Here is a 26,061-nt window from a genome sequence, read left to right on the forward strand (position 1 = left end):
AGATTTCCTCGAGTTTGCGTTCTCCTTCTGCTCTCTATTTTTTATTTCACCGTTGGCATCAGGTGGGGTTTCAGCATACTCACTCCTGAAATCCCAACTGATTCTTGTGACCAGCTGAAAATGTATCTGTGTTGGGGTATACCTGACAAGATGATATTTTATCCTCAGCACCCAACTTCCTGTGGTTCCCACATTTACATTCTGTGCCCTTATAGTGAAGATATCTTTATATTTGGTAACTCCCAACTCTTCATTTCTACTACCCACTGACGCTGTCGAGATTTTGAACAGGGCCAAATTTCAGAAGTTCAAACATGAGAAAACCTGCAGATGCTGGAAATCCAAAGCACCACACACAGAACTCAGCAGGCCAGGCAGCATCTATGGATCAGAGTAATCAGTCAACGTTTCGGGCTGAGACCCCTCTTCAGGACTGCTGAGTCCCTCTAGCATTTTGTGTGTGTTGTCAGAAGTTCTAATTGCAGAAAGGGGTTCCATGAATCTTGGGCCCCAGGTCTTGGAGGTTACTCAAGACATGAAAAATGCTCTGGTCAAACTAATTTCTTCCTCAAGTAATGAAAGTAAATGTTTCATTCCTTCCGCAGACTTTACAGAATATACAGAGGTTGATAGGTTCTAGATTATTAAGTACACTAATCCAAAGGTTAGAGGGAGAAAACAGGAGAATGAGGTTGAGAGGGATAATAAATTAGCAAAATGGAATGGCGGAGCAGACTTGATGGGCCAAATGGCCTAATTCTTCTCCTATGTCTTATGATTTTATATTCAGCAAAACTTCCTGCCTGAATTATTTTTTCCACACTTGAGCGTGAATAACAGCTGCTTGCTTCCTTACATCCTTTATTGCTCAACTTTGATAAAATAGAGGGAGACAAACCAGCTTTAAAGATAATGAATGATTTATTTGATTTTTACAAGGAACACGCTTGTCTTACATTCCCGTCGTCTACTGTTTGCTGCAAAAGTGCAGACAGAATTATGAAAAAGAGTTCTATTAACATTTTGAGTGAAACAATGAAACGATAAGAAAAATAGGTCACAATTCTCGCCATTCATAACAAAAGAAAATTACTTATTATGTTACAAGGATAATAGGTGCTTTCTGTGAACTCAGCAAGGCGTTGCTTTTACTGTGAGACTTCATAACACATGCAGGGAAGATGGGCTCTCATATTGTGCCTCATAATGCAAGGAATCAAATATTCCAGACTCCTGCATCAGCACACATACACAATCAGCTAACTTGGCTCAGACTGGCCAATCCAGCCTAAACATCCATAAGGCTGTGTTTTCACATGAGGCAGGGCTCTTTGATGATAGGGACAGAAGGTGAGTGGCTTTGAGAAGACCAGGACAAGATGAGAAACCTGGTTTACAATTTTGTTTATTGTTGAGTAGTGAGTAATTTTCTAATTTCATTCACACGTGTGGGGATAAAAGGTTAGCACAACAGCAGCAGCATAATCAACACAAATGAGTGTGGTGGTGGCGGGGAGGGGTTAGAGATGTGATGACGGTGATCATAATGTACTAATTCACAGTAGAAATACGCCCTAACCAGTTTCACAGACCACACTTAGACGTTTACAAAGCTGAAGAATTTAAGCTGCCCGGAACACAAAATTTGTTTTGCTAATTTACAGAGTAAAGATACAGGCCAAACTGACTGTCATTGGATTCTGAAAATACTGTAATTATGACAGGATACACAGTTTATTCCGCCAGATTTCACCTTATATTGGGTAAAGTATCATGTGTTTGTGTAAAGACAGCTTAAAACTCTTCCTCTATCACTGTCTTGGTACATTTTCTTCAGATATCAGATTTCAGTAAAATCTCTCATACTGCAACTCCATTGAATAAGGTAAGCCAGAGACAGCACCAGAGATTAAATGTCTTAACACCTCCATTTTGCCAATATAATGAAAATAATAAACTGCTACATAGAAAATGTATCAAAATAGGTTTTATTGTTTTTCCTGCTAGTAAGCTATTGCCCTCAGCTTGTAGTAATAGAGCTTTAGTTTGACTTTTTAGCTGATACAGAAGTGTACTGAAATATTCGCAGGTCCTGCTCCTTGCACTAAAGGAAAAGCATCTCAACCGTTTAAATATTCCATCCTATTTTTGACCTGCAAATGAGATAGGGATGAAGTCTAATGGATATCCATGCCTTGGCTTATCAGTAGAAAGTTATGCAGTTAATTTCTATTTACAGTGATTCTTGAGTATTTACATAATTATTCTTTGTCTTTATTGATATTTAGTTCTACTTTAGGAAGTCGCAACCCTACTTTAGATCCGCTATCACTGCTGGAAGTGGAGGATACACGGGACTTTTTGGAAACCAAAGAGGTTCCACTGCCCTCAACTCCCGCTTCACCTTCATCGAGAGTGACCTCATAGGAGCCCTTTGATTTAGCCCCAAAGCCTCCAAATGTTCCAAATTTCAATTTCGCCTTTTTGCCTTTGCCGCCTGCAGTCCCTTCTCCAAATTCTAATTTCCCCGTAGGTGATGAAGGTGAATGTTCTTGCTCATCACTCAGAGACGCCGATCTGTGACGTTCTGACCTTTTGCCTTTAAATAAAGAGAAATCTAGTGTTCCTGACTTCCCTTTTGGGGAGGTGTTAATGTCCAAACTGGAATCCTTCCCGGCGGTTGACATTTCTGATGTCTCCACCTCAATGTTACCAAAACCCAGATTTCCTTTGGAGCCCTTAATTTCAGTCTTTGGTCCAGATGCACCAAAATCCCCTTCTGATCCTTCACAGCTACTTTTCCCCTTAGACTTGGAGAAATTAAATTTGGGCAGTTTAATTCTACTTTTTTTTACTTTTACCCCAGATGTTTCCACCTCTCCTGGCAGATTCAGACTAACTTCTGGTCCTTTAACATCTGGACCTTGCGCAGCTGAAGCATGTAGCTGAATTTCAGGACTTCTGACATCTGCTGCCGCTTCTGGTTCTTCTAAATTCGGGCCTTTCATTTTAAATTGAGAATGCTTGAATTTGGGTATTTTCATTTTGTCCAGTGCAACATCTAGGTCGATCGTTGGTGCTTTGACATCTGTACTTACTTCAGATGCCTTGGCATCAAACCCCGGATCTATTAAACCGGACATTCCAATGCCTCCTTTTATTGAAGGTCCTTTTACGTCAAGTTTCACATCAGCTGAAGGGACTTTCACTTCAGGTTGTGGTACATCAGCACTTAGACTACCTAGGCTGACATTTGTGTTCACACCTTCAACCTCTGCACCAGGAAGTTCAATATTGGGTTTTGGTGCAGCTAAGCCAATGTTGGGAAGTTTTCCTTTCAGACTATCAATATTGACGTCCGCTCCATTCAGTTTCATACTCGGGCCTTCGATGTTCATTTTTGGGCTTTTTATGTCAATGTCCGTCTTTGCTCTGGATAAATCAGGTGCAGAAACTCCAGATCCTGCAATGCTGATATCAGCTTCTGGGATGTGGATCTGAGGCATCTTTACTTTTCCACCCACACCTTTAATGTTAAAATCTCCGTCACCAGTATTGATAACAGGACCTTTCACATCCACTTGTGGTCCTTTAAAGGCTCCTTTGATACTTGGACTAGGAAGGCTGATACCAAGCTGTGGAGTCTTTAAATCAACACCCACATCGGGCGCTGAAATACCAATTTGTGGGCCTTTGAATTTGCCATCAGCACTTATTCCCACATCTGGTACTTCAACAGTTGCTCCTAAACGTGGTGTCTTCAAGTCACCTTCTATTTTTGGTGCATGTATATCAAGATTCAAACCAGATCCTTGGAGCTTATTATCAGAGATGTCCATTTCCGGCATTTTTACACCAGGAGCCCTAATACTGATATCTGTTGATGGCATATCAATATTACCTTCCAGCTTTGGACTTGAAAGTTCTGCCTTTGGAAGGCTGACGTTAATATCAGTATCTGTTTCTCCTAATTTACCGTCCACCCCAAAACCTGGGAGTTTAACCTTAGGTATTTTTAATTTTCCTTCTGCATCACCCGATGTATCTAGGTTTACATTTGGTCCTGAAATATTTGGCTTCTTGACTTTCATTTTTAATTTGCCCTCTGGTTTTTCAATATCCACATTTGGAGCATCAACATCGAAATCTATTTCTGGCCTCTTTGCGCCAATTCTTGGGCCTTCCACGTTTCCCGATGCGTCACCTTTTATTTGCGCCCCCTTCAAATTGATATCCATATCTGTTTCAGTCATTTTGGGTGACTTGATGTTTACTGCAGGGAATTTTAACTTGGTGCCTTTTATTTTAAGACCAGGCCCTTTAAGGTTTGTACCTGTATTGACATCTATTCCAGGTGCTCCGATGTCAACCTGGGGACCTTTTATACCTTCAGATGAAAACTCAACATCAGGTCCTTGCAAACCGCCTTCAGCCTTTGCAGTAGGTAACTCGCCTTTAATCTTTGGTGATGCCAAATCAAATTCAACATCTGGAAATGACACCTTGACTTTTCCAAATAGTGGTTTCTTTACTTTCGATGGCTTAATATTTAGTTGTCCATCAGATGCACCAAGGCTTACATTTAGATCTGGGGATTTCATATCTACATCTGGCTTGGATAAATCAAGGTCACTCTTTGGAACATTTGCCTTCATGTCTCCTCCAGGCTTCTTTGACTTGATATTGAGTTTAGGCAATCTGAACTTGCCTTTTTTCCCCTTAGTTTTAATACTTGCATCTGGAGATTCTACATTAACCTCCACATCAGGACTTGCTACATCCAGAGAATGAGCATTTATATCTCCTTGACCTTTAACTCCAAATCCAAATTTTGGTTTCTTTACTTTTGGCGTTTTTAGATGTGCTCCTTCACTGCCTATTTCCATGCCAGGAGCGTTAACGTCAATACCAAAACCTGGAGGTTTAATATCAGCTGAGCCTTTCAAGTCAAGATTCATATCTGCAGAAGGAGCTGAAATGTCCAGTGAAGGTGCTGAAAACTTGTGCCCATTTCCTTTTAAGTCAGGACCCTCGATGTTCATGTCACTCCCCTCAATACCTACTTTGGGACCTTTCATTTCAAACTGTGGACCTTTGAGTTCACCCTCCAAATTAGGATCAGGGGCATCAATGTGGCCTCCCAATTTTGGACCTTTGAGTTCCAAATTAAAATCAGGCATTTCTATCTTGGGTGCTGAGATACCCAATCCAGGCAATTTAAATTTCGGGCTTTTAGAAGCTCCTTCAACATCAATATCTATGCCAGAAATGTTACCACCACCAGACTTGGGACCAGAGAGCTTACCACCTATCTCAGGAACAGTGGTATCAATACCCACATGGGGACCTTCAATTTCTCCTCCCATTTTTGGCCCTTTAAGCTCTAGATTAAAATCAGGCATTCCTATCTTGGGTGGTGACATACTGAATCCAGGTATTTTAAACTTTGGACTGTTGATTTTACCACTTCCCTCAACATCTACGTTTGGTGTTTTAACATCTCCTTCTATCTTAGGTCCAGATAGTTTGACATCTGTCTCAGGAAGATCAGCATCAATACCCACATCTGGGCCTTCCACTTTAGGCCCTCTCAATTGGAATTTGGGCATTTTAAATTTCGGCATGCTGAACTTTCCACCTCCTTCAACGTCAACCCCTGGCACATCCACATCAACATCTACTTTAGGTCCTTTGATTTCTCCCTCCACCTTTCCAGAAGGCACATCAACATCATAGTCTCCTTTCAATTTTGGACCCTTCAAATTGAGATCAATGTCTGGTGCCTGAATCTTGGGCAAGTGAATTGAAGGCATTGAAAACTTGTGCTTGCCTCCTTTTACATCCAGTCCCTCAATATCAACTTCAGGGCCCTTAATATCAACATTTGGACCTTTAATATCACCTTCCAGTTTAACGTCAGGGACATCAACATCTCCAGACAACTTGGGACCTTTAAAGTCCAGATTAAAATCAGGCTTTCCGATCTTGGGGCCTGAGATATTGAATCCTGGCATTTTGAATCTTGATCCTTTAACTTTACCACCTCCTTCCACATCCACATCTACATCTGGCATTTCAACATCTCCTTCAATTTTGGGTCCAGACACTTTAACATCTGCTTCAGGAATATTAGCGTCAATGTCGACATCTGGGCCTCCCACTTTAGGCCCTCTCATTTGGAATTTGGGCATTTTAAATTTTGGCATGCTGAACTTTCCACCTCCTTCAACATCAGCCCCTGGCACATTCAGATCAAAATCTACTTTAGGTCCTTCAAACTCTCCCTCCACTTTTCCTGATGGCACATCAACATCATAGTCTCCTTTCAATTTTGGACCCTTCAAATTGAGATCAATGTCTGGTGCCTGAATCTTGGGCAAGTGAATTGAAGGCATTGAAAACTTGTGCTTCCCTCCTTTTACATCCGGTCCCTCAATATCAACTTCAGGGCCCTTAATATCAACATTTGGACCTTTAATATCACCTTCCAGTTTAACGTCAGGGACATCAACATCTCCAGACAACTTGGGACCTTTAAAGTCCAGATTAAAATCAGGCTTTCCGATCTTGGGGCCTGAGATATTGAATCCTGGCATTTTGAATCTTGATCCTTTAACTTTACCACCTCCTTCCACATCCACATCTACATCTGGCATTTCAACATCTCCTTCAATTTTGGGTCCAGACACTTTAACATCTGCTTCAGGAATATTAGCGTCAATGTCGACATCTGGGCCTCCCACTTTAGGCCCTCTCATTTGGAATTTGGGCATTTTAAATTTTGGCATGCTGAACTTTCCACCTCCTTCAACATCAGCCCCTGGCACATTCAGATCAACATCTACTTTAGGTCCTTCAAACTCTCCCTCCACTTTTCCTGATGGCACATCAACATCATAGTCTCCTTTCAATTTTGGACCCTTCAAATTGAGATCAATGTCTGGTGCCTGAATCTTGGGCAAGTGAATTGAAGGCATTGAAAACTTGTGCTTCCCTCCTTTTACATCCGGTCCCTCAATATCAACTTCAGGGCCCTTAATATCAACATTTGGACCTTTAATATCACCTTCCAGTTTGACATCAGGGACATCAACATCTCCAGACAACGTAGGGCCTTTGAAGTCCAGATTAAAATCGGGCATCCCTATCTTAGGGCCCGAGATATTGAATCCTGGCATTTTGAATTTTGATCCTTTAACTTTACCACCTCCTTCAACATCAACATCTACATCTGGCATTTCAACATCTCCTTCAATTTTGGGTCCAGACACTTTAACATCTGCTTCAGGAATATTAGCGTCAATGTCAACATCTGGGCCTTCGACTTTAGGCCCCCTCATTTGGAATTTGGGCATTTTAAATTTCGGCATGTTGAACTTTCCACCTCCTTCAACATCAGCCCCTGGCACATCCAGATCAACATCTACTTTAGGTCCTTTGAACTCTCCCTCCACTTTTCCTGAAGATGCATCAACATCATAGTCTCCTTTCAAATTTGGACCCTTCAGACTGAGATCAATGTCTGGTGCCTGAATCTTGGGCAAGTGAATTGAAGGCATTGAAAATTTGTGCTTGCCTCCTTTTACATCAGGTCCCTCAAGTTCAACTTCAGGGCCCTTAACATCACCTTCCAGTTTGACGTCAGGGACATCAACATCTCCAGACATCTTAGGACCTTTGAAGTCCAGATTAAAATCGGGCATTCCTATTTTTGGGCCTGAGATATTGAATCCTGGCATTTTGAATCTTGATCCTTTAACTTTACCACCTCCTTCAACATCCACATCTACATCTGGCATTTCAACATCTCCTTCTATTTGGGGCCCAGACACTTTAACATCTGCTTTAGGAATATTAGTGTCAATGTCGACATCTGGGCCTTCGACCTTAGGCCCCCTCATTTGGAATTTGGGCATTTTAAATTTCGGCATGCTGAACTTTCCACCGCCTTCAACATCAGCCCCTGGCACATTCACATCAACATCAACTTTAGGTCCCTTGATTTCTCCCTCCACCTTTCCTGATGGCACATCAACATCATAGTCTCCTTTCAGTTTTGGACCTTTCAAATTGAGATCAATGTCTGGTGCCTGAATCTTGGGCAAGTGAATTGAAGGCAATGAAATCTTAGGTCCCTTTCCTTTAATATCAGGTGTCTCAACATCAACATTTGGGCCCTTAATGTCAAGACTTGGTCCCTTCATGTCACCTTCTAGACTGACGTCAGGAACAGTAACATCTCCTCCCCACTTGGGACCTTTCAAATCCAGATTCATGTCGGGCAATCCGATTTTAGGGGCAGAGATATTGAACCCTGGCATTTTGAATCTCGATCCTTTAATTTTGCCACCTCCTTCAACATCCACACCTACATCTGGCATTTTAACATCTCCTTCGATTTGGGGCCCAGACACTTTAACATCTGCTTCAGGAATATTAGCGTCAATGTTGACATCTGGGCCTTCAACTTTAGGCACTCCCATTTGGAACTTGGGCAGTTTAAATTTCGGCATGCTGAACTTTCCACCTCCTTCAACCTCAGCACCTGGCACATCCACATCAACATCTACTTTAGGTCCTTTGATTTCTCCCTCCACTTTTCCAGATGGCACATTAATATCATAGTCACCTTTCCCTTTTGGGCCTCTGAAATTCAGATCAATGTTCGGAGCCTGTATCTTAGGCAAATGAATGGACGGCATCGAGAACTTAGCTCCACTTCCTTTTATATCAGGAGCTTCAATATCAACTTTTGGGCCCTTAACATCACCTTCCAGTTTGATGTCAAGGCCATCAATATCTCCTCCCACCTTGGGACCTTTGAGGTCCAGATTAATATCAGGCATTCCTATTTTGGGAGCTGAGATATTCAATTCTGGCATTTTGATTTTTGGGGCCTTGATTTTGCCACCTCCTTCAACATCTACATCTACATCTGGTAGTTCAACATCACCTTCAATTTGGGGTCCAGATAATTTAATATCTTTTTCAGGAAGTTTTGCACCAATTTCCAGATCTGGACCTCCCACATGAGACGCACCCATGTGAAATTTTGGCATTCTAAATTTTGGGAAGCTGAACTTTCCACTGCCACCTTCAACATCAGCTCCTGGGACATCTACATCAACATCTACTTTAGGTGCTTTGACCTCTCCCTCTATCTTTCCAGAAGGTACATTAATATCACAGTCCCCTTTTAGTTTTGGGCTTTTGAAACTCAAATCAACATCAGGTGCATGTATCTTAGGCAAGTGGAAGGAAGGCATTGAAAACTTAAGTCCACTTCCTTTTACATCAGGGCCTTCGATATCTACTTTGGGTCCTTTCACATTTGGACCCTTAATATCACCTTCCAGATTCACATCAGGGACATCAACATCTCCAGCAACTTTTGGACCTTTGAGGTCGACATTCACATCAGGCTTTCCTATTTTGGGTGCTGAGATACTAAATCCTGGAAGTTTGAATTTTGGGCTCTTGAGTTTACCAGATTCCCCAACATCTATATTTACATCAGGCATTTTAACATCTCCTTCTACCTTAGGTCCAGATACTTTGACATCCGCATCAGGAAAATTACCATCAATATCCAAATCTGGCCCTTGCACTTTGGGCCCAGCCTTCCGGAATTTGGGCATTTTAAATTTTGGGAAGCTGAACTTTCCACCTCCTTCAACATCAGCCCCTGGCACATCCACATCAACATCTATTTTAGGTCCTTTGATTTCTCCCTCCACTTTTCCTGAAGGTACATCTATATCAGAGTCTCCTTTCAAATTTGGACCCTTCAATCTGAGGTCAATGTCTGGTGCCTGAATCTTGGGCAAGTGAATTGAAGGCATTGAAAACTTGTGCTTGCCTCCTTTTAAATCAGGTCCCTCAATATCAACTTCAGGGCCCTTAATATCAACATTTGGGCCTTTAATATCACCTTCCATTTTAACATCAGGGACATCAACATCTCCAGGCAACCTGGGACCTTTGAAGTCCAGATTAAAATCAGGCATTCCTATCTTGGGGCCAGAGATATTGAATCCTGGCATTTTGAATCTGGATCCTTTAATTTTACCACCTCCTTCCACATCCACATCTACATCTGGCATTTCAACATCTCCTTCTATTTGAGGTCCAGACACTTTAACATCTGCTTCAGGAATATTAGCGTCAATGTCAACATCTGGGCCTTCCACTTTAGGCCCTCTCATTTGGAATTTGGGCATTTTAAATTTCGGCATGCTGAACTTTCCACCTCCTTCAACATCAGCCCCTGGCACATCCAGATCAACATCTACTTTAGGTCCTTTGATTTCTCCCTGCACTTTTCCTGAAGGGACATCAATATCATAGTCTCCTTTCAGTTTTGGACCCTTCAAATTGAGATCAATGTCTGGTGCCTGAATCTTGGGCAAGTGAATTGAAGGCATTGAAAACTTGTGCTTGCCTCCTTTTACATCAGGTCCCTCAATATCAACTTCGGGGCCCTTAATATCAACATTTGGGCCTTTAATATCACCTTCCAGTTTAACATCAGGGACATCAACATCTCCAGACAACTTGGGACCTTTGAAGTCCAGATTAAAATCAGGCATTCCTATCTTGGGGCCAGAGATATTGAATCCTGGCATTTTGAATCTTGATCCTTTAATTTTACCACCTCCTTCAACATCCACATCTACATCTGGCATTTCAACATCTCCTTCTATTTTGGGTCCAGACACTTTAACATCTGACTCTGGTAGATTACCATCAATGTCAACATCTGGGCCTTCTAATTTAGGCCCTCCAATTCGGAATTTGGGCATTTTAAATTTCGGCATGCTGAACTTTCCACCTCCTTCAACATCAGCCCCTGGCACATCCACATCCACATCAACTTTAGGTCCTTTGATTTCTCCCTCCACCTTTCCTGATGGCACATCAATATCATAGTCTCCTTTCAGTTTTGGACCTTTCAAATTGAAATCAATGTCTGGTGCCTGAAACTTGGGCAAGTGAATTGAAGGCATTGAAATCTTAGCTCCCTTTCCTTTAATATCAGGTGTCTCTACATCAACCTTTGGGCCCTTAACGTCAAGACTTGGTCCCTTAATGTCACCTTCTAGACCGACATCAGGAATATCGATATCTCCTCCCCACTTGGGACCTTTGACGTCCAGATTAAAATCGGGCAATCCGATTTTAGGGGCAGAGATATTGAATCCTGGCATTTTGAATCTTGATCCTTTAACTTTACCACCTCCTTCCACATCCACATCTACATCTGGCATTTCAACATCTCCTTTGATTTGGGGACCAGACACTTTAACATCTGCTTCTGGAATATCAGTATCAATGAGGACATCAGAGCCTTCCAATTTAGGCCCTCGCATTTGGAATTTGGGCATTTTAAATTTCGGCATGCTGAACTTTCCACCTCCTTCAACATCAGCCCCTTGCACATCCACATCAACATCAGGGCCTTTGATTTCTCCCTCCACCTTTCGTGATGGCACATCAATATCATAGTCTCCTTTCAAATTTGGACCCTTCAAATTGAAATCAATGTCTGGTGCCTGAATCTTGGGCAAGTGAATTGAAGGCATTGAAAACTTGTGCTTGCCTCCTTTTACATCAGGTTCCTCAATATCAACTTCAGGGCCCTTAATATCAACATTTGGACCTTTAATATCACCTTCCATTTTGACATCAGGGACATCAACGTCTCCAGACAACTTGGGACCTTTGAAGTCCAGATTAAAATCGGGCATTCCTATCTTGGGGCCTGAGATATTGAATCCCGGCATTTTGAATCTTGATCCTTTAATTTTACCACCCCCTTCAACATCCACATCTGGCATTTCAATATCTCCTTTTACTTGGGGCCCAGATATTTTAACGTCTGTCTCTGGCAGATTAGCGTCGAATTCCATATCTGGTCCTTTCACTTTAGGCCCTCCAATTCGGAATTTGGGCATTTTAAATTTCGGCATGCTGAACTTTCCACCTCCTTCAACATCAGCCCCTGGCACATCCAGATCAACATCTACTTTAGGTCCTTCGAACTCTCCCTCCACTTTTCCTGAAGATGCATCAACATCATAGTCTCCTTTCAAATTTGGACCCTTCAGACTGAGATCAATGTCTGGTGCCTGAATCTTGGGCAAGTGAATTGAAGGCATTGAAAATTTGTGCTTGCCTCCTTTTACATCAGGTCCCTCAAGTTCAACTTCAGGGCCCTTAACATCACCTTCCAGTTTGACGTCAGGGACATCAACATCTCCAGACATCTTAGGACCTTTGAAGTCCAGATTAAAATCGGGCATTCCTATTTTTGGGCCTGAGATATTGAATCCTGGCATTTTGAATCTTGATCCTTTAACTTTACCACCTCCTTCAACATCCACATCTACATCTGGCATTTCAACATCTCCTCCTATTTGGGGCCCAGACACTTTAACATCTGCTTTAGGAATATTAGTGTCAATGTCGACATCTGGGCCTTCGACCTTAGGCCCCCTCATTTGGAATTTGGGCATTTTAAATTTCGGCATGCTGAACTTTCCACCGCCTTCAACATCAGCCCCTGGCACATTCACATCAACATCAACTTTAGGTCCCTTGATTTCTCCCTCCACCTTTCCTGATGGCACATCAACATCATAGTCTCCTTTCAGTTTTGGACCCTTCAAATTGAGATCAATGTCTGGTGCCTGAATCTTGGGCAAGTGAATTGAAGGCAATGAAATCTTAGGTCCCTTTCCTTTAATATCAGGTGTCTCAACATCAACATTTGGGCCCTTAATGTCAAGACTTGGTCCCTTCATGTCACCTTCTAGACTGACGTCAGGAACAGTAACATCTCCTCCCCACCTGGGACCTTTCAGATCCAGATTCATGTCGGGCAATCCGATCTTAGGGGCAGAGATATTGAACCCTGGCATTTTGAATCTTGATCCTTTAATTTTCCCACCCCCTTCAACATCCACATCTACATCTGGCATTTCAACATCTCCTTCTATTTGGGGTCCAGACACTTTAACATCTGCTTCAGGAATATTAGCGTCAATGTCAACATCAGGGCCTTCAACTTTAGGCCCCTTCATTTGGAATTTGGGCATTTTAAATTTCGGCATACTGAACTTTCCACCTCCTTCAACATCAGCCCCTGGCAAATCCACATCAACATCTACTTTAGGACCTTTGATTTCTCCCTCCACCTTTCCTGATGGCACATCAACATCATAGTCTCCTTTCAGTTTAGGACCCTTCAAATTGAGATCAATGTCTGGTGCCTGAATCTTGGGCAAGTGAATTGAAGGCATTGAAAACTTGTGCTTGCCTCCTTTTACATCAGGTCCCTCAATATCAACTTCGGGGCCCTTAATATCAACATTTGGGCCTTTAATATCACCCTCCAATTTAACCTCAGGGACATCAACATCTCCAGACAACTTGGGACCTTTGAAGTCCAAATTAAAATCTGGCTTTCCTATTTTAGGGCCTGAGATATTGAATCCTGGCATTTTGAATCTTGATCCTTTAATTTTACCACCTCCTTCAACATCCACATCTACATCTGGCATTTCAACATCTCCTTCTATTTTGGGTCCAGACACTTTAACATCTGCTTCAGGAATATTAGCGTCAATGTCAAAATCTGGGCCTTCGATTTTAGGCCCCCTCATTTGGAATTTGGGCAGTTTAAATTTCGGCATGCTGAACTTTCCACCTCCTTCAACATCAGCCCCTGGCACATCCAGATCAACATCTACTTCAGGTCCTTTGATTTCTCCCTGCACTTTTCCTGAAGGTGCATCAATATCATAGTCTCCTTTCAAATTTGGACCCTTCAAACTGAGATCAATGTCTGGTGCCTGAATCTTGGGCAAGTGAATTGAAGGCATTGAAAACTTGTGCTTGCCTCCTTTTACATCCGGTCCCTCAATATCAACTTCGGGGACCTTAATATCGACATTTGGGCCTTTGATATCACCTTCCAGTTTGACATCAGGGACATCAACATCTCCAGACAACTTGGGACCTTTGAAGTCCAGATTAAAATCAGGCTTTCCGATCTTGGGGCCAGAGATATTGAATCCCGGCATTTTGAATTTTGATCCTTTAATTTTACCACCTCCTTCAACATCCACATCTACATCTGGCACTTGGACATCTCCTTCTATTTGGGGCCCAGATATTTTAACATCTGTCTCTGGTAGTTTAGCGCCTAAATCCAATTCTGGTCCTTTCACTTTCGTCCCTCCAATCCGGAATTTGGGCATTTTGAATTTCGGCATGCTGAACTTTCCACCTCCTTCAACCTCAGCCCCTGGCACATCCACATCAACATCTACTTTAGGTCCCTTGATTTCTCCCTCCACCTTTCCTGATGGCACATCAACATCATAGTCTCCTTTCAGTTTTGGACCTTTCAAATTGAAATCAATGTCTGGTGCCTGAAACTTGGGCAAGTGAATTGAAGGCATTGAAATCTTAGGTCCCGTTCCTTTAATATCAGGTGACTCAATATCAACGTTTGGGCCCTTAATGTCAAGACTTGGTCCCTTCATGTCACCTTCTAGACTGATATCAGGAACATCAACATCTCCTCCCCACTTGGGACCTTTGAGGTCCAGATTAAAATCGGGCAATCCGATTTTAGGGGCAGAGATATTGAATCCTGGCATTTTGAATCTTGATCCTTTAATTTTCCCACCTCCTTCCACATCCACATCTACATCTGGCATTTCAACATCTCCTTCAATTTTGGGTCCAGACACTTTAACATCTGCTTCAGGAATATTAGCGTCAATGTCGACATCTGGGCCTTCCACTTTAGGCCCTCTCATTTGGAATTTAGGCATTTTAAATTTCGGCATGCTGAACTTTCCACCTCCTTCAACATCAGCCCCTGGCACATCCACATCAACATCAGGTCCTTTTATTTCTCCCTCCACCTTTCCTGATGGGACATCAATATCATAGTCTCCTTTCAATTTTGGACCCTTCAAATTGAAATCAATGTCTGGTGCCTGAAACTTGGGCAAGTGAATTGAAGGCATTGAAATCTTAGCTCCCTTTCCTTTAATATCAGGTGTCTCTACATCAACCTTTGGGCCCTTAACGTCAAGACTTGGTCCCTTAATGTCACCTTCTAGACCGACATCAGGAATATCAATATCTCCTCCCCACTTGGGACCTTTGACGTCCAGATTAAAATCGGGCAATCCGATTTTAGGGGCAGAGATATTGAATCCTGGCATTTTGAATCTTGATCCTTTAATTTTCCCACCTCCTTCCACATCCACATCTACATCTGGCATTTCAACATCTCCTTCAATTTTGGGTCCAGACACTTTAACATCTGCTTCAGGAATATTAGCGTCAATGTCGACATCTGGGCCTCCCACTTTAGGCCCTCCGATTCGGAATTTGGGCATTTTAAATTTCGGTAGGCTGAACTTTCCTCCTCCTTCAACATCAGCCCCTGGCACATCCACATCAACATCAACTTTAGGTCCTTTGATTTCTCCCTCCACCTTTCCTGATGGCACATGAAAATCATAGTCTCCTTTCAAATTTGGACCCTTCAAACTGAGATCAATGTCTGGTGCCTGAATCTTGGGCAAGTTAATTGAAGGCATTGAAATCTTAGGTCCCTTTCCTTTAATATCAGGTGTCTCAACATCAACCTTTGGGCCCTTAATGTCACCTTCCAGTTTGACATCAGGAATATCGACATCTCCTCCGAACTTAGGACCTTTGAAGTCAAGATTAAAATCGGGCATTCCTATGTTGGGAGCCGAAATATTAAATCCTGGCATTTTGAATCTTGAGCCTTTCAATTTCCCACCTCCTTCAACATCCATATCTACATCTGGCATTTCAACATCTCCTTCTATTTGGGGCCCAGATATTTTAACATCTGCTTCAGGAATATTAGCATCAATGTTGACATCTGGGCTTTCTAATTTAGGCCCTCCAAGTCGGAATTTGGGCATTTTAAATTTCGGCATGCTGAACTTTCCACCTCCTTCAACATCAGCCCCTGGTACATCCACATCAACTTTAGGTCCTTTGATTTCTCCCTCCACCTTTCCTGATGGCACATCAACATCATAGTCTCCTTTCAGTTTTGGACCCTTCAAATTGAGATCAATGTCTGGTGCCTGAATCTTGGGCAAGTGAATTGAAGGCATTGAAAACTTGTGCTTGCCTCCTTTTACATCAGGTCCCTCAATATCAACTTCAGGGCCCTTAATATCAACATCAGGGCCTTTGATGTCACCTCCCAGTTTAACGTCAGGGACATCAACATCTCCAGACAACTTAGGGCCTTTGAAGTCCAGATTAAAATCAGGCATTCCTATCTTAGGGCCCGAGATATTGAATCCTGGCATTTTGAATTTTGATCCTTTAACTTTACCACCTCCTTCAACATCAATATCTACATCTGGCATTTCAACATCTCCTTCTATCTGGGGCCCAGATATTTTAACATCTGACTCAGGTAGATTACCATCAATGTCAACATCTGGGCCTTCTACTTTTGGCCCTCCAATTCGGAATTTGGGCATTTTAAATTTCGGCATGCTGAACTTTCCACCTCCTTCAACATCAGCCCCTGGTACATCCACATCCACATCAACTTTAGGTCCTTTGATTTCTCCCTCCACCTTTCCTGATGGCACATCAACATCATAGTCTCCTTTCAGTTTTGGACCCTTCAAATTGAGGTCAATGTCTGGTGCCTGAATCTTGGGCAAGTGAATTGAAGGCATTGAAAACTTGTGCTTGCCTCCTTTTACATCAGGTCCCTCAATATCAACTTCAGGGCCCTTAATATCAACATTTGGGCCTTTAATATCACCTTCCAGTTTGACATCAGGGACATCAACATCTCCAGACAACTTGGGACCTTTGAAGTCCAGATTAAAATCAGGCTTTCCTAACTTGGGGCCAGAGATATTGAATCCTGGCATTTTGAATCTTGATCCTTTAATTTTACTACCTCCTTCAACATCCACGTCTACATCTGGCATTTCAACATCTCCTTCAATTTGAGGTCCAGATATTTTAACATCGGTCTCTGGTATATTAGCGTGAATGTCAACATCTGATCCTTCCATTTTCGGCCCTCCAATTCGAAATTTCAGCATTTTAAATTTTGGCATACTGAACTTTCCACCTCCTTCAACCTCAGCCCCTGGCACATCCACATCAACATCTACTTTAGGTCCTTTGATTTCTCCCTCCATCTTTCCTAAAGGTACATCGATATCATAGTCTCCTTTCAATTTTGGACCCTTCAAATTGAGATCAATGTCTGGTGCCTGGATCTTGGGCAAGTGAATTGAAGGCATTGAAAACTTGTGCTTGCCTCCTTTTACATCAGGTCCCTCAATATCAACTTCTGGAGCCTTAATATCACCCTCCAGTTTAACCTCAGGGACATCAACATCTCCAGACAACTTCGGACCTTTAAAGTCCAGATTAAAATCTGGCTTTCCTATTTTAGGGCCTGAGATATTGAATCCAGGCATTTTGAATCTTGATCCTTTAATTTTACCACCTCCTTCAACATCCACATCTACATCTGGCATTTCAACATCTCCTTCGATTTGGGGTGCAGATACTTTAACATCTGCTTCTGGTAGATTAGTGTCAATGTCAACATCTGGACCTTCGACTTTAGGCCCTCTCATTTGGAATTTGGGCATTTTAAATTTCGGCATGCTGAACTTCCCACCTCCTTCAACATCAGCACCTGGCACATCCAGATCAACATCTACTTTAGGTCCTTTGATTTCTCCCTCCACTTTTCCTGAAGGTACATCAATATCAGAGTCTCCTTTCAAATTTGGACCCTTCAATCTGAGGTCAATGTCTGGTGCCTGAATCTTGGGCAAGTGAATTGAAGGCATTGAAAACTTGTGCTTGCCTCCTTTTACATCAGGTCCCTCAATATCAACTTCAGGGCCCTTAATATCAACATTTGGACCTTTAATATCACCTTCCAGTTTAACGTCAGGGACATCAACATCTCCAGACAACCTGGGGCCTTTGAAGTCCAGATTAAAATCAGGCATTCCCATCTTAGGGCCTGAGATATTGAATCCTGGCATTTTGAATTTTGATCCTTTAACTTTACCACCTCCTTCAACATCCACATCTACATCTGGCATTTCAACATCTCCTTCTATCTGGGGCCCAGATACTGTAACATCTGACTCTGGTAGATCAGCATGAATGTCAACATCTGACCCATCTAGTTTTGGCCCTCCAATTTGGAATTTGGGCATTTTAAATTTCGGCATGCTGAACTTTCCACCTCCTTCAACCTCAGCCCCTGGTACATCCACATCAACATCTACTTTAGGTCCTTTGATTTCTCCCTCCACCTTTCCTGATGGGACATCAATATCATAGTCTCCTTTCAAATTTGGACCCTTCAAATTGAGATCAATGTCTGGTGCCTGAATCTTGGGCAAGTGAATTGAAGGCACTGAAAACTTGTGCTTCCCTCCTTTTACATCAGGTCCCTCAATATCAATTTCAGGGCCCTTAATATCAATATTTGGGCCTTTAATATCACCTTCCAGTTTGACGTCAGGGACATCAACATTTCCAGACAACCTGGGACCTTTGAAGTCCAGATTAAAATCAGGCTTTCCTAACTTGGGGCCTGAGATATTAAATCCTGGCATTTTGAATCTTGATCCTTTAATTTTACCTCCTCCTTCCACATCCACATCTACATCTGGCATTTCAACATCTCCTTGTATTTGGGGTCCAGACACTTTAACTTCTGCTTCTGACAGATTAGTGTCAATGTCAAAATCCGTGCCTTCGACTTTAGGTCCTCTCATTTGGAACTTGGGGATTCTAAATTTCGGCATGCTGAACTTTCCACCTCCTTCAACATCAGCCCCTGGCACATCCACATCCACATCTACTTTCGGTCCTTTGATTTCTCCTTCCACCTTTCCTGATGGCACATCAATATCATAGTCTCCTTTCATTTTTGGACCCTTCAAATTGAGACCAAGTTCTGGTGCCTGAATCTCGGGCAAGTGTATGGAAGGCATTGAAATCTTGGGTCCACTTCCTTTAAGTTCGAATGAACCTATGTCAACATTTGGGGCTCTAATGTCAAGGTTTGGGGCCTTAATGTCACCTTCCAGTTGGACATCTGGAACATTAACATCTCCTTCTATTTTGGGACCTTTTAAGTCAAGCTTAATATTGGGTCTTGAAATTTTGGTTTCTCCTGCTTTTACATCCAGTCCGTCTAAATGAATTCTGGGGCCCTTAATATCACCTTGCAGTTTGACATCAGAGATATCAATATCTTCTCCCACTTCTGGTTGTTTGATGTCGAGATTCACATCGGGCCTTCCTATCTTGGGTACTGAAACGTTGAATGCTGGCATACTAAATTTTGTGCCTTTGGTTGTACTGGCTCCCTCAATACCCATGTCTACCTTAGGCATTTCAACTACTCCTTCTACTGTTGGTTTAGTTATTTTAACATCTGCCTCAGCAAGGCTGGCATGAATGTCCACATCTGGGCCTTCAACTTTTGGCCCACTCGTTCGGAATTTAGGTATTCTGAATTTTGGTACTTTTACACTGCCCCCTTCACTTTCAGCCTCTGGTATGTCCACTTCAATGTCCATCTGAGGACCTTTGATCTTTCCCTCTAACCTTCTAGAAGCCACATCAATACCGTGGTCTTCTTTCACTTTTGAGACCTTCACACCCAAATCAATGTCTGTAGTCTTTATCTTGGGCAAATTCATGGCTGACCCTGCCAACCCGTGCCCGCTTTCTTTTACATCAGTTGCCTCAACATCAATTTTAGGACCTTTAATGTTCACACTTGGAACTTTGATGTCACTCTCAAAACTAACCTTTGGTGCATCAAAATCTTCTGTCACCTTTGTATGTTTGATTTCAGTGTCAGAGATAATCTGTTTGGATCCTGAAAACCTGACTCCTGAAATTTTAAAAGTTGGGTCTTTGATCTTACTGGAAGCTAGATCTTTATCTGACAGTTCAATGTCCCCCTTGATCTTGGGTCCAATTGATTCAATATTCCCTTCTGGGAGTTTGCTGTGGATGTACATTTCAGGTCCTTCTGGTGTTCTCCATTTTATTTCTCCCCCATCCGTAGAAATGTCCTTACCAATGGATGCTGATATATTAAGTTTTGGTTCTTTCAGTTCGACACCCCGTTTCCCATCTTGCATATTAAAACTTGAATTTTCAACATGTACTTTTGGTGTCTGAACATCAAATATCGGATCTGTAGAACGATTCTGATTTCCAGATAGATTCAGATTAACTTTTGGAAGAGCAACACCTGATTTGACTGCACCTGTGTCGACAACAGCATTTGGACTTCTCACATGTGATCCAGAAATGGCAACTTCTGGCATCTTGACTGAAGGCATGCTGATTCTTCCATCTGAATCTCCAACATGAACACTTTGTATTGCAATCGATGGATTGATGGCAGGCACTTGCACACCCATTGTAACGTGTGGCGCAGAGACATCAATACTTGACTCAGGGAGACTGACTTTAGGTGCTACATCCTCGCCAACAACATTTGAGTCCCTGACTGTCTTTGCAATTTTGACATCAAAGTTGGATGCTTCACCTCCTATGCTGATCTGTGGCATATGAAATGTAGTCTTGCTCTGTTCTGTATCTGGTCCAGTTACCTCTACTACTTTTGTTTTTACAATGTGCATAGTATGTGTTGTCCGTTGGCTATCTCCCATTTGAAATTTTAAACCTTCAGAGCCAGCAAGACTAACATCTACATCCATCTCCGAAGTTTCCTGTGAGGATCCTGGTCCCTCAGCAGTGACTTGCTCGTGCCGTGGAACTTTAATTTTAAACTCTGGACTGTGGATGTCTACATCTGTCATAACTGTGGGACTTGTCACATGAACTGTGCGTGTAATGACCTTCCTGGTGACACGTACGCCGGAAGATCCGTCATCTTGAACTGATGCCTCTGCGCCATCTTCTGACTTTAGGCGAGGTTTGATTTTCTTCCTAAAAATTCTCTGATAGTCTTCATCATCTCCACTCTAGAGGAAATTAAAAAAAAATCTGTATCATACACTGATTCATGATGTCTTTACTAATATCCTTAGAGACCAGAAAAATTCTAGATTCAGCCTATCTCATTTAGGGAAATTCAATATGGTGATGTTTATTAAAGATAATGTCAAGTTTAGATATAGCAACTGATGAACATTGTCTAGACCTCCTCCTTTCCATGCTCTTCTTTCCCTCTCTTCTCCCTTCCATGCTGACCTTCATCCCGTTCCATCTACCACTGCCTGTGAGATGTTTGTACGATCTCCCCATGACCATGTGGGTTTCCTCTGGGTGCTCCAGTTTCCTCCCACATTTCAAAGACATACAGGTTAGGGTTAGTGAGTTGTGGGCTTGCTAGGTTAGCAAAGGAAACACTGCTACACATGCAGGCTGCCCCAACTCATCCTCGATCTGTGTTGGCCGTTTACGCAAATAATGCATTTTACTGTATTTTTCGATGCTCATGTGACAGGACGAGCTAATCTTTGTTTTATTAGCTAATCTGTTGTAGAAATCCTCCTCCGTGTCTGTATTACAGTTCCAGTGACCCAGGTTCAATTCCACCACTGTCTGTAAGGAGTTTGTACGTTCTCCCCATGACCACGTAAGTTTCCTCCAGGTGCTCCGGTTTCCTCCCACAGCCTAAAGATGTACGTGTCAGTAGGTTAACTGGTCACGTGGGTGTAATTGGGTGGCGTGGGTCCATTGGACTAGGAAGGCCTGTCACCATGCTTGTCTCTAAATGAAAATAATTAACAACTACATTTGCTTTGTGTACAATTTCAACTGATGTGACTCCCAATCTAAGGGAGCACTCCATGCGTTATGGCAATGTCTTTGAAGTCCTTCACAATAAACGCTCCTTTTGCACCCCAGTTTCTGGCTATGTTTGTTGACACTCAGATAGCTTCTTGAAACATTCTGCCGTAATTTCAGACAGCTCTTCCCTGCCGCTAGGCATCCATATTCCTGTGATATTTTCTTGGTGAAATATCACCTTTCCCAGACGAAGTGTGACATTTTCCAGGTGAAGCTTGACCTTTTCCACATGAAATGTGCCCTTTCCCAGGTGAAGTGTGCCCTTTCCCAGGTGAAATGTGACCTTTTCCAGGTGAAGTGTGCCCTTTCCCAGGTGAAATGTGACCTTTTCCAGGTGAAGTGTGACCTTTCCCAAGTGAATTGTTCTGCTGCTATTTATTTGTGAAAAGTTGCCACTGAATAAGAGACAGAAGCCATAGATTGTAGGGAGAAAATTTGTTCATAAGGATAGAACATAGGGGAAAAGGCAGGATAATGATGTTGAGAGAGGTAATAAATTAGCAATGATTGGCAGGACAGATTCAATAGGCCAAATGGCCTAATTCTGCTCCCATGTCTCATGGTCTACAGCATAGTGCAGGCCCTTCAGCCCACAGTGTTGTGCTGACATTTTAACCTAATCTTAAGACCAATCTTAAAACCAATCTTAAAACTCTCTTAAAACTCTCCCAGTGGCCACACACTCTAATTCCACATCCCATTCCCATTCTGACATGTCTATCCACGGCCTCCTCTACTGTAAAGATGAAGCCACACTCAGGTTGGAGGAACAACACCTTATATTCCGTCTGGGTAGCCTCCAACCTGATGGCATGAACATTGACTTCTCTAACTTCCGCTAATGCCTCACCTCCCCCTCGTACCCCATCTGTTATTTATTTATATACACACATTCTTTCTCTCTCTGTCCTTTTTCTCTCTCTATCCCTCTGACTATACCCCTTGCCCATCCTCTGGGTGCCCCCCCCGCTTGTCTTTCTTCCCAGACCTCCTGTCCCATGATCCTCTCATATCCCTTTTGCCAATCACCTGTCCAGCTCTTGGCTCCATCGCTCCCCCTCCTGTCTTCTCCTATCATTTCGGATCTCCCCCTCCCCCTCCCACTTCCAAATCTCTTACTACCTCTTCCTTCAGTCGGTGCTGACGAAGGGTCTCGGCCCAAAACATCGACTGTACCTCTTCCTAGAGATGCTGCCTGGCCTGCTGCGTTCACCAGCAACTTTGATGTGTGTTGCTTAAGACCAAACTAACTCTTTTCTCCTTCATAATACTCCATTGCTCTATCATCCATGTGCCTATTTAGTGCCCCTAATGGATCTACCTCCAACAATATCTCTGGCAGGGTGCTGCATTCACTCACAAGGCACTGTGTAAAATACCTACCTCTGATATCCCTCCCCCCACACTTTCTTCCAAACACCTTAAAATTATGACCCTGGTATTAGCTTTTTCTGCCTTAGGGAAAAGTCTCTGATCTATGCCTCTTGCCATCTTGTACACCTCTATCAAGTCACCTCTCATCCTCCTTCGCTCCAAGGAGACGGTCCTAGTTTACATAACCCATCCTCGTAAAACAAAGAATAAGTTAAAATAACTAGTCATTACTCAAGCTGTTTCTGTAACAATCAGCTATGTTAGAAATGAGTTATAAATTTTGGAGCAGAAACATTTAAGTTCGAATTTATGGATTTGAATTAGGGCATCGTGCAATCAAAACCTCCAGATGAGGGTTTTGCCATTAAATTTGCTCTCTATTCCATCACAAACAAGAGAAAATCTGCAGGTGCTGGAAATCTGAGCTACACACAAAATGCTGGAGGAACTCAGCAGGCCAGGCAGCACTTATGGAAAAGAGTACTGTCGGTGTTTTGGGCCGAAACCCTTCAGCAGGACGGATAATTTTGGCCTGAGACGTCCACTGTTTACTCTTTCCATAGATGCCTGGCCTGCTGAGTTCCTGCAGCATTTGGTGTGTGCCTCTGTTCCATCTATTATTTGCCTCAGATTTTTCTCCCTTCCTGTCTTTCGACAAGAGACTATGCCCCTTTATGGGTGACCATCTTTTAACTAGTTCAAGGCACAAGTTAGAGTCATAGAACAGGCCCTTCAGCCCACCTAGTCCATGCTGAACCATTTAAACTGCCTTCTCCTATCGGCCTGCACCCGCACCATCCATGTACCTATTCAAACTTCTCTTGAAAATTGAAATTGAGCTCACGTGCACCATTTGAGCGAGCAGCTTATTGCATACTCTTACAACCCTCTGAGTGAAGATGTTTCCCCTCATATTCCCCTTAAACCTTTTACCTTTCACCCTTAACCCACAATCTCTACTTGTAAGCCCCACCCAACCTCAGTGGAAAAAGCCTGCTTGCATTTACCCTGTCTATACTCCTCTTAATTTTGTATATCTCTATCAAATCTCCTCTCCTACATTCCAAGGACTAATGTTTCCTATTCCTACTCAATCTTTCCTCATAATTCAGGTCCTCCAGATCCAGCAACATCTTTGTAAATTTTCTCTGTACTCTTTTGACCATATTTACATCTTTCCCGTAGGTAGGCACACAATACTCCAAATTAGACCTCACTGACATCTTATGCAGCTTCAACGTAACATCCCATCTCCTGTACTCAATACTTTGATTTATGAAGGCCGATGTGCCGAAAAGCCTCCTTTATGACCCGATCCACCTGTGACACCACCTTCAATGAATTACGGACCTGCGTTCACAGATCCCTTTGTTCCTCAGTCCCTTACCACTCACTGTCTAAGATCTACCCTGGTTGGACCTACCAAATGCAACACCTTGCACTTGTCTCCACTAAATTCCACCTGCCATTTTTCAACCCTGCAAGCTAATCTTTCGTCTTTCAGCTGTTGACTAAGCAGTTTATCACTGTGGGACAAAAACAGAATAGTATCTAACAGATCAGGCAGCATTTGCAGACAGAGGAGTTTTAGGTTCACAAATCCTGCCTAACCTGCCACATTTATTTCCATTTCCTGCTTTTTATTTTCGATTTCCAGTGTCTACAGCATTTGCCATGCAAGTGTGGACGCCCTCGCAGCCAAACCCAACCATGCTTGCATATCCGTGCCCAGTCAGTGTACGTGTTTCAATTTGGAATATGAACACTTGCCATTTTAGCCTTCCATCATCTAAATTGCTATTAGTTTTGGAATGTTTCCGATTGCTGCTCCTCAAAGCGTTTCTGTAATGTACACAAGAGATTCTGCAGGTGCTTGTAATCCAGAGCAACACACACACACACTCACAAATGCAGGAGGAACTCAGCAGGTCGGGAGAGGAATAAAAGAGTCGGCATTTCGGGCCGATACCCTTCTTGCATTTTGTGTGTGATACTCTGTAACGTACAGACAGTGTCATCTAGCAACTGCAAACCACAAAACAAAACCTTTATGCGATACTCCAGTGCACATACCAATACAGCGTCCGGACTTGTGGCCCCATATCGTTCTGGGTCCCAGGAATAACTTCCCCCGGGAGAAAGCCTCTCCCCTTTCCGATGTAACTTCAGTCCCACTGTGTGTCGATCCACTGTCTGTAGTATTTTTTGTGCTTCTTCATATCCCATTTCATCAAAGTAAATAGTCGCACTTACGATTTGGTCACCTAGACAGAAGAGTGTAAGAACTTGTATTTATACAAGTACAGCACATCACAGGTAAAGCCCTCCCAACCACTGAGCACATCTACATGAAATGCTGCCGTAAGAAAGCAGCATCCATCATCAGAGATCCGCACCACCTCTGTAGTCTAGCTGAACCTTCACTGATCTTGTTTACTGAGTATGCCCACAGGAAAATGAATCTCAGGGTTGTAGGTGGTGACATGTACATACACTGATAACAACATTTACTTTGAATTTTGGCTGCATCGCCACCTGGTCTAGGGCGGGGGGGGGCCACCGCACAGGATCGAAGTCAGTTGCAGAGGGTTGTAAACTTAGTCAGCTGCATCATAGGTTCATAGTGTCCAGGAGATCTTCAAGCAGTGGTGTCTCAAAAAGGTGGTGTCCATCATTAAGGACCCCCACCACCCAGGACATGCCCTCTTCTCATTGGTACTGTCAGGGAGGAGGTACAGAAGCCTGGAGGCACACTCAATGATTCAGGAACAG

The 26,061-nt window shown here is 42.8% G+C and overlaps 1 protein-coding gene across 1 annotated transcript in view; it reads right to left on the bottom strand.

The window, feature by feature from the left end:
* Positions 1–902: 902 nt before the first annotated feature.
* ahnak (AHNAK nucleoprotein) overlaps positions 903–26,061 on the bottom strand; it is a 78,235-nt gene continuing 53,076 nt past the window's right edge. The window contains exons 4-5 of the mRNA XM_063036379.1: positions 25,363–25,553; positions 903–21,083 (exon numbers count right to left, since the gene is read on the bottom strand). Of these exons, the coding sequence (XP_062892449.1) occupies positions 2,262–21,083; positions 25,363–25,553 (19,013 nt within the window). The 3' untranslated portion in view covers positions 903–2,261. The remainder of the gene's footprint in view (positions 21,084–25,362; positions 25,554–26,061) is intronic.

Source organism: Mobula hypostoma, chromosome 30 (genome assembly GCF_963921235.1).
Source record: "Mobula hypostoma chromosome 30, sMobHyp1.1, whole genome shotgun sequence".
NCBI lineage: Eukaryota > Metazoa > Chordata > Chondrichthyes > Myliobatiformes > Myliobatidae > Mobula > Mobula hypostoma.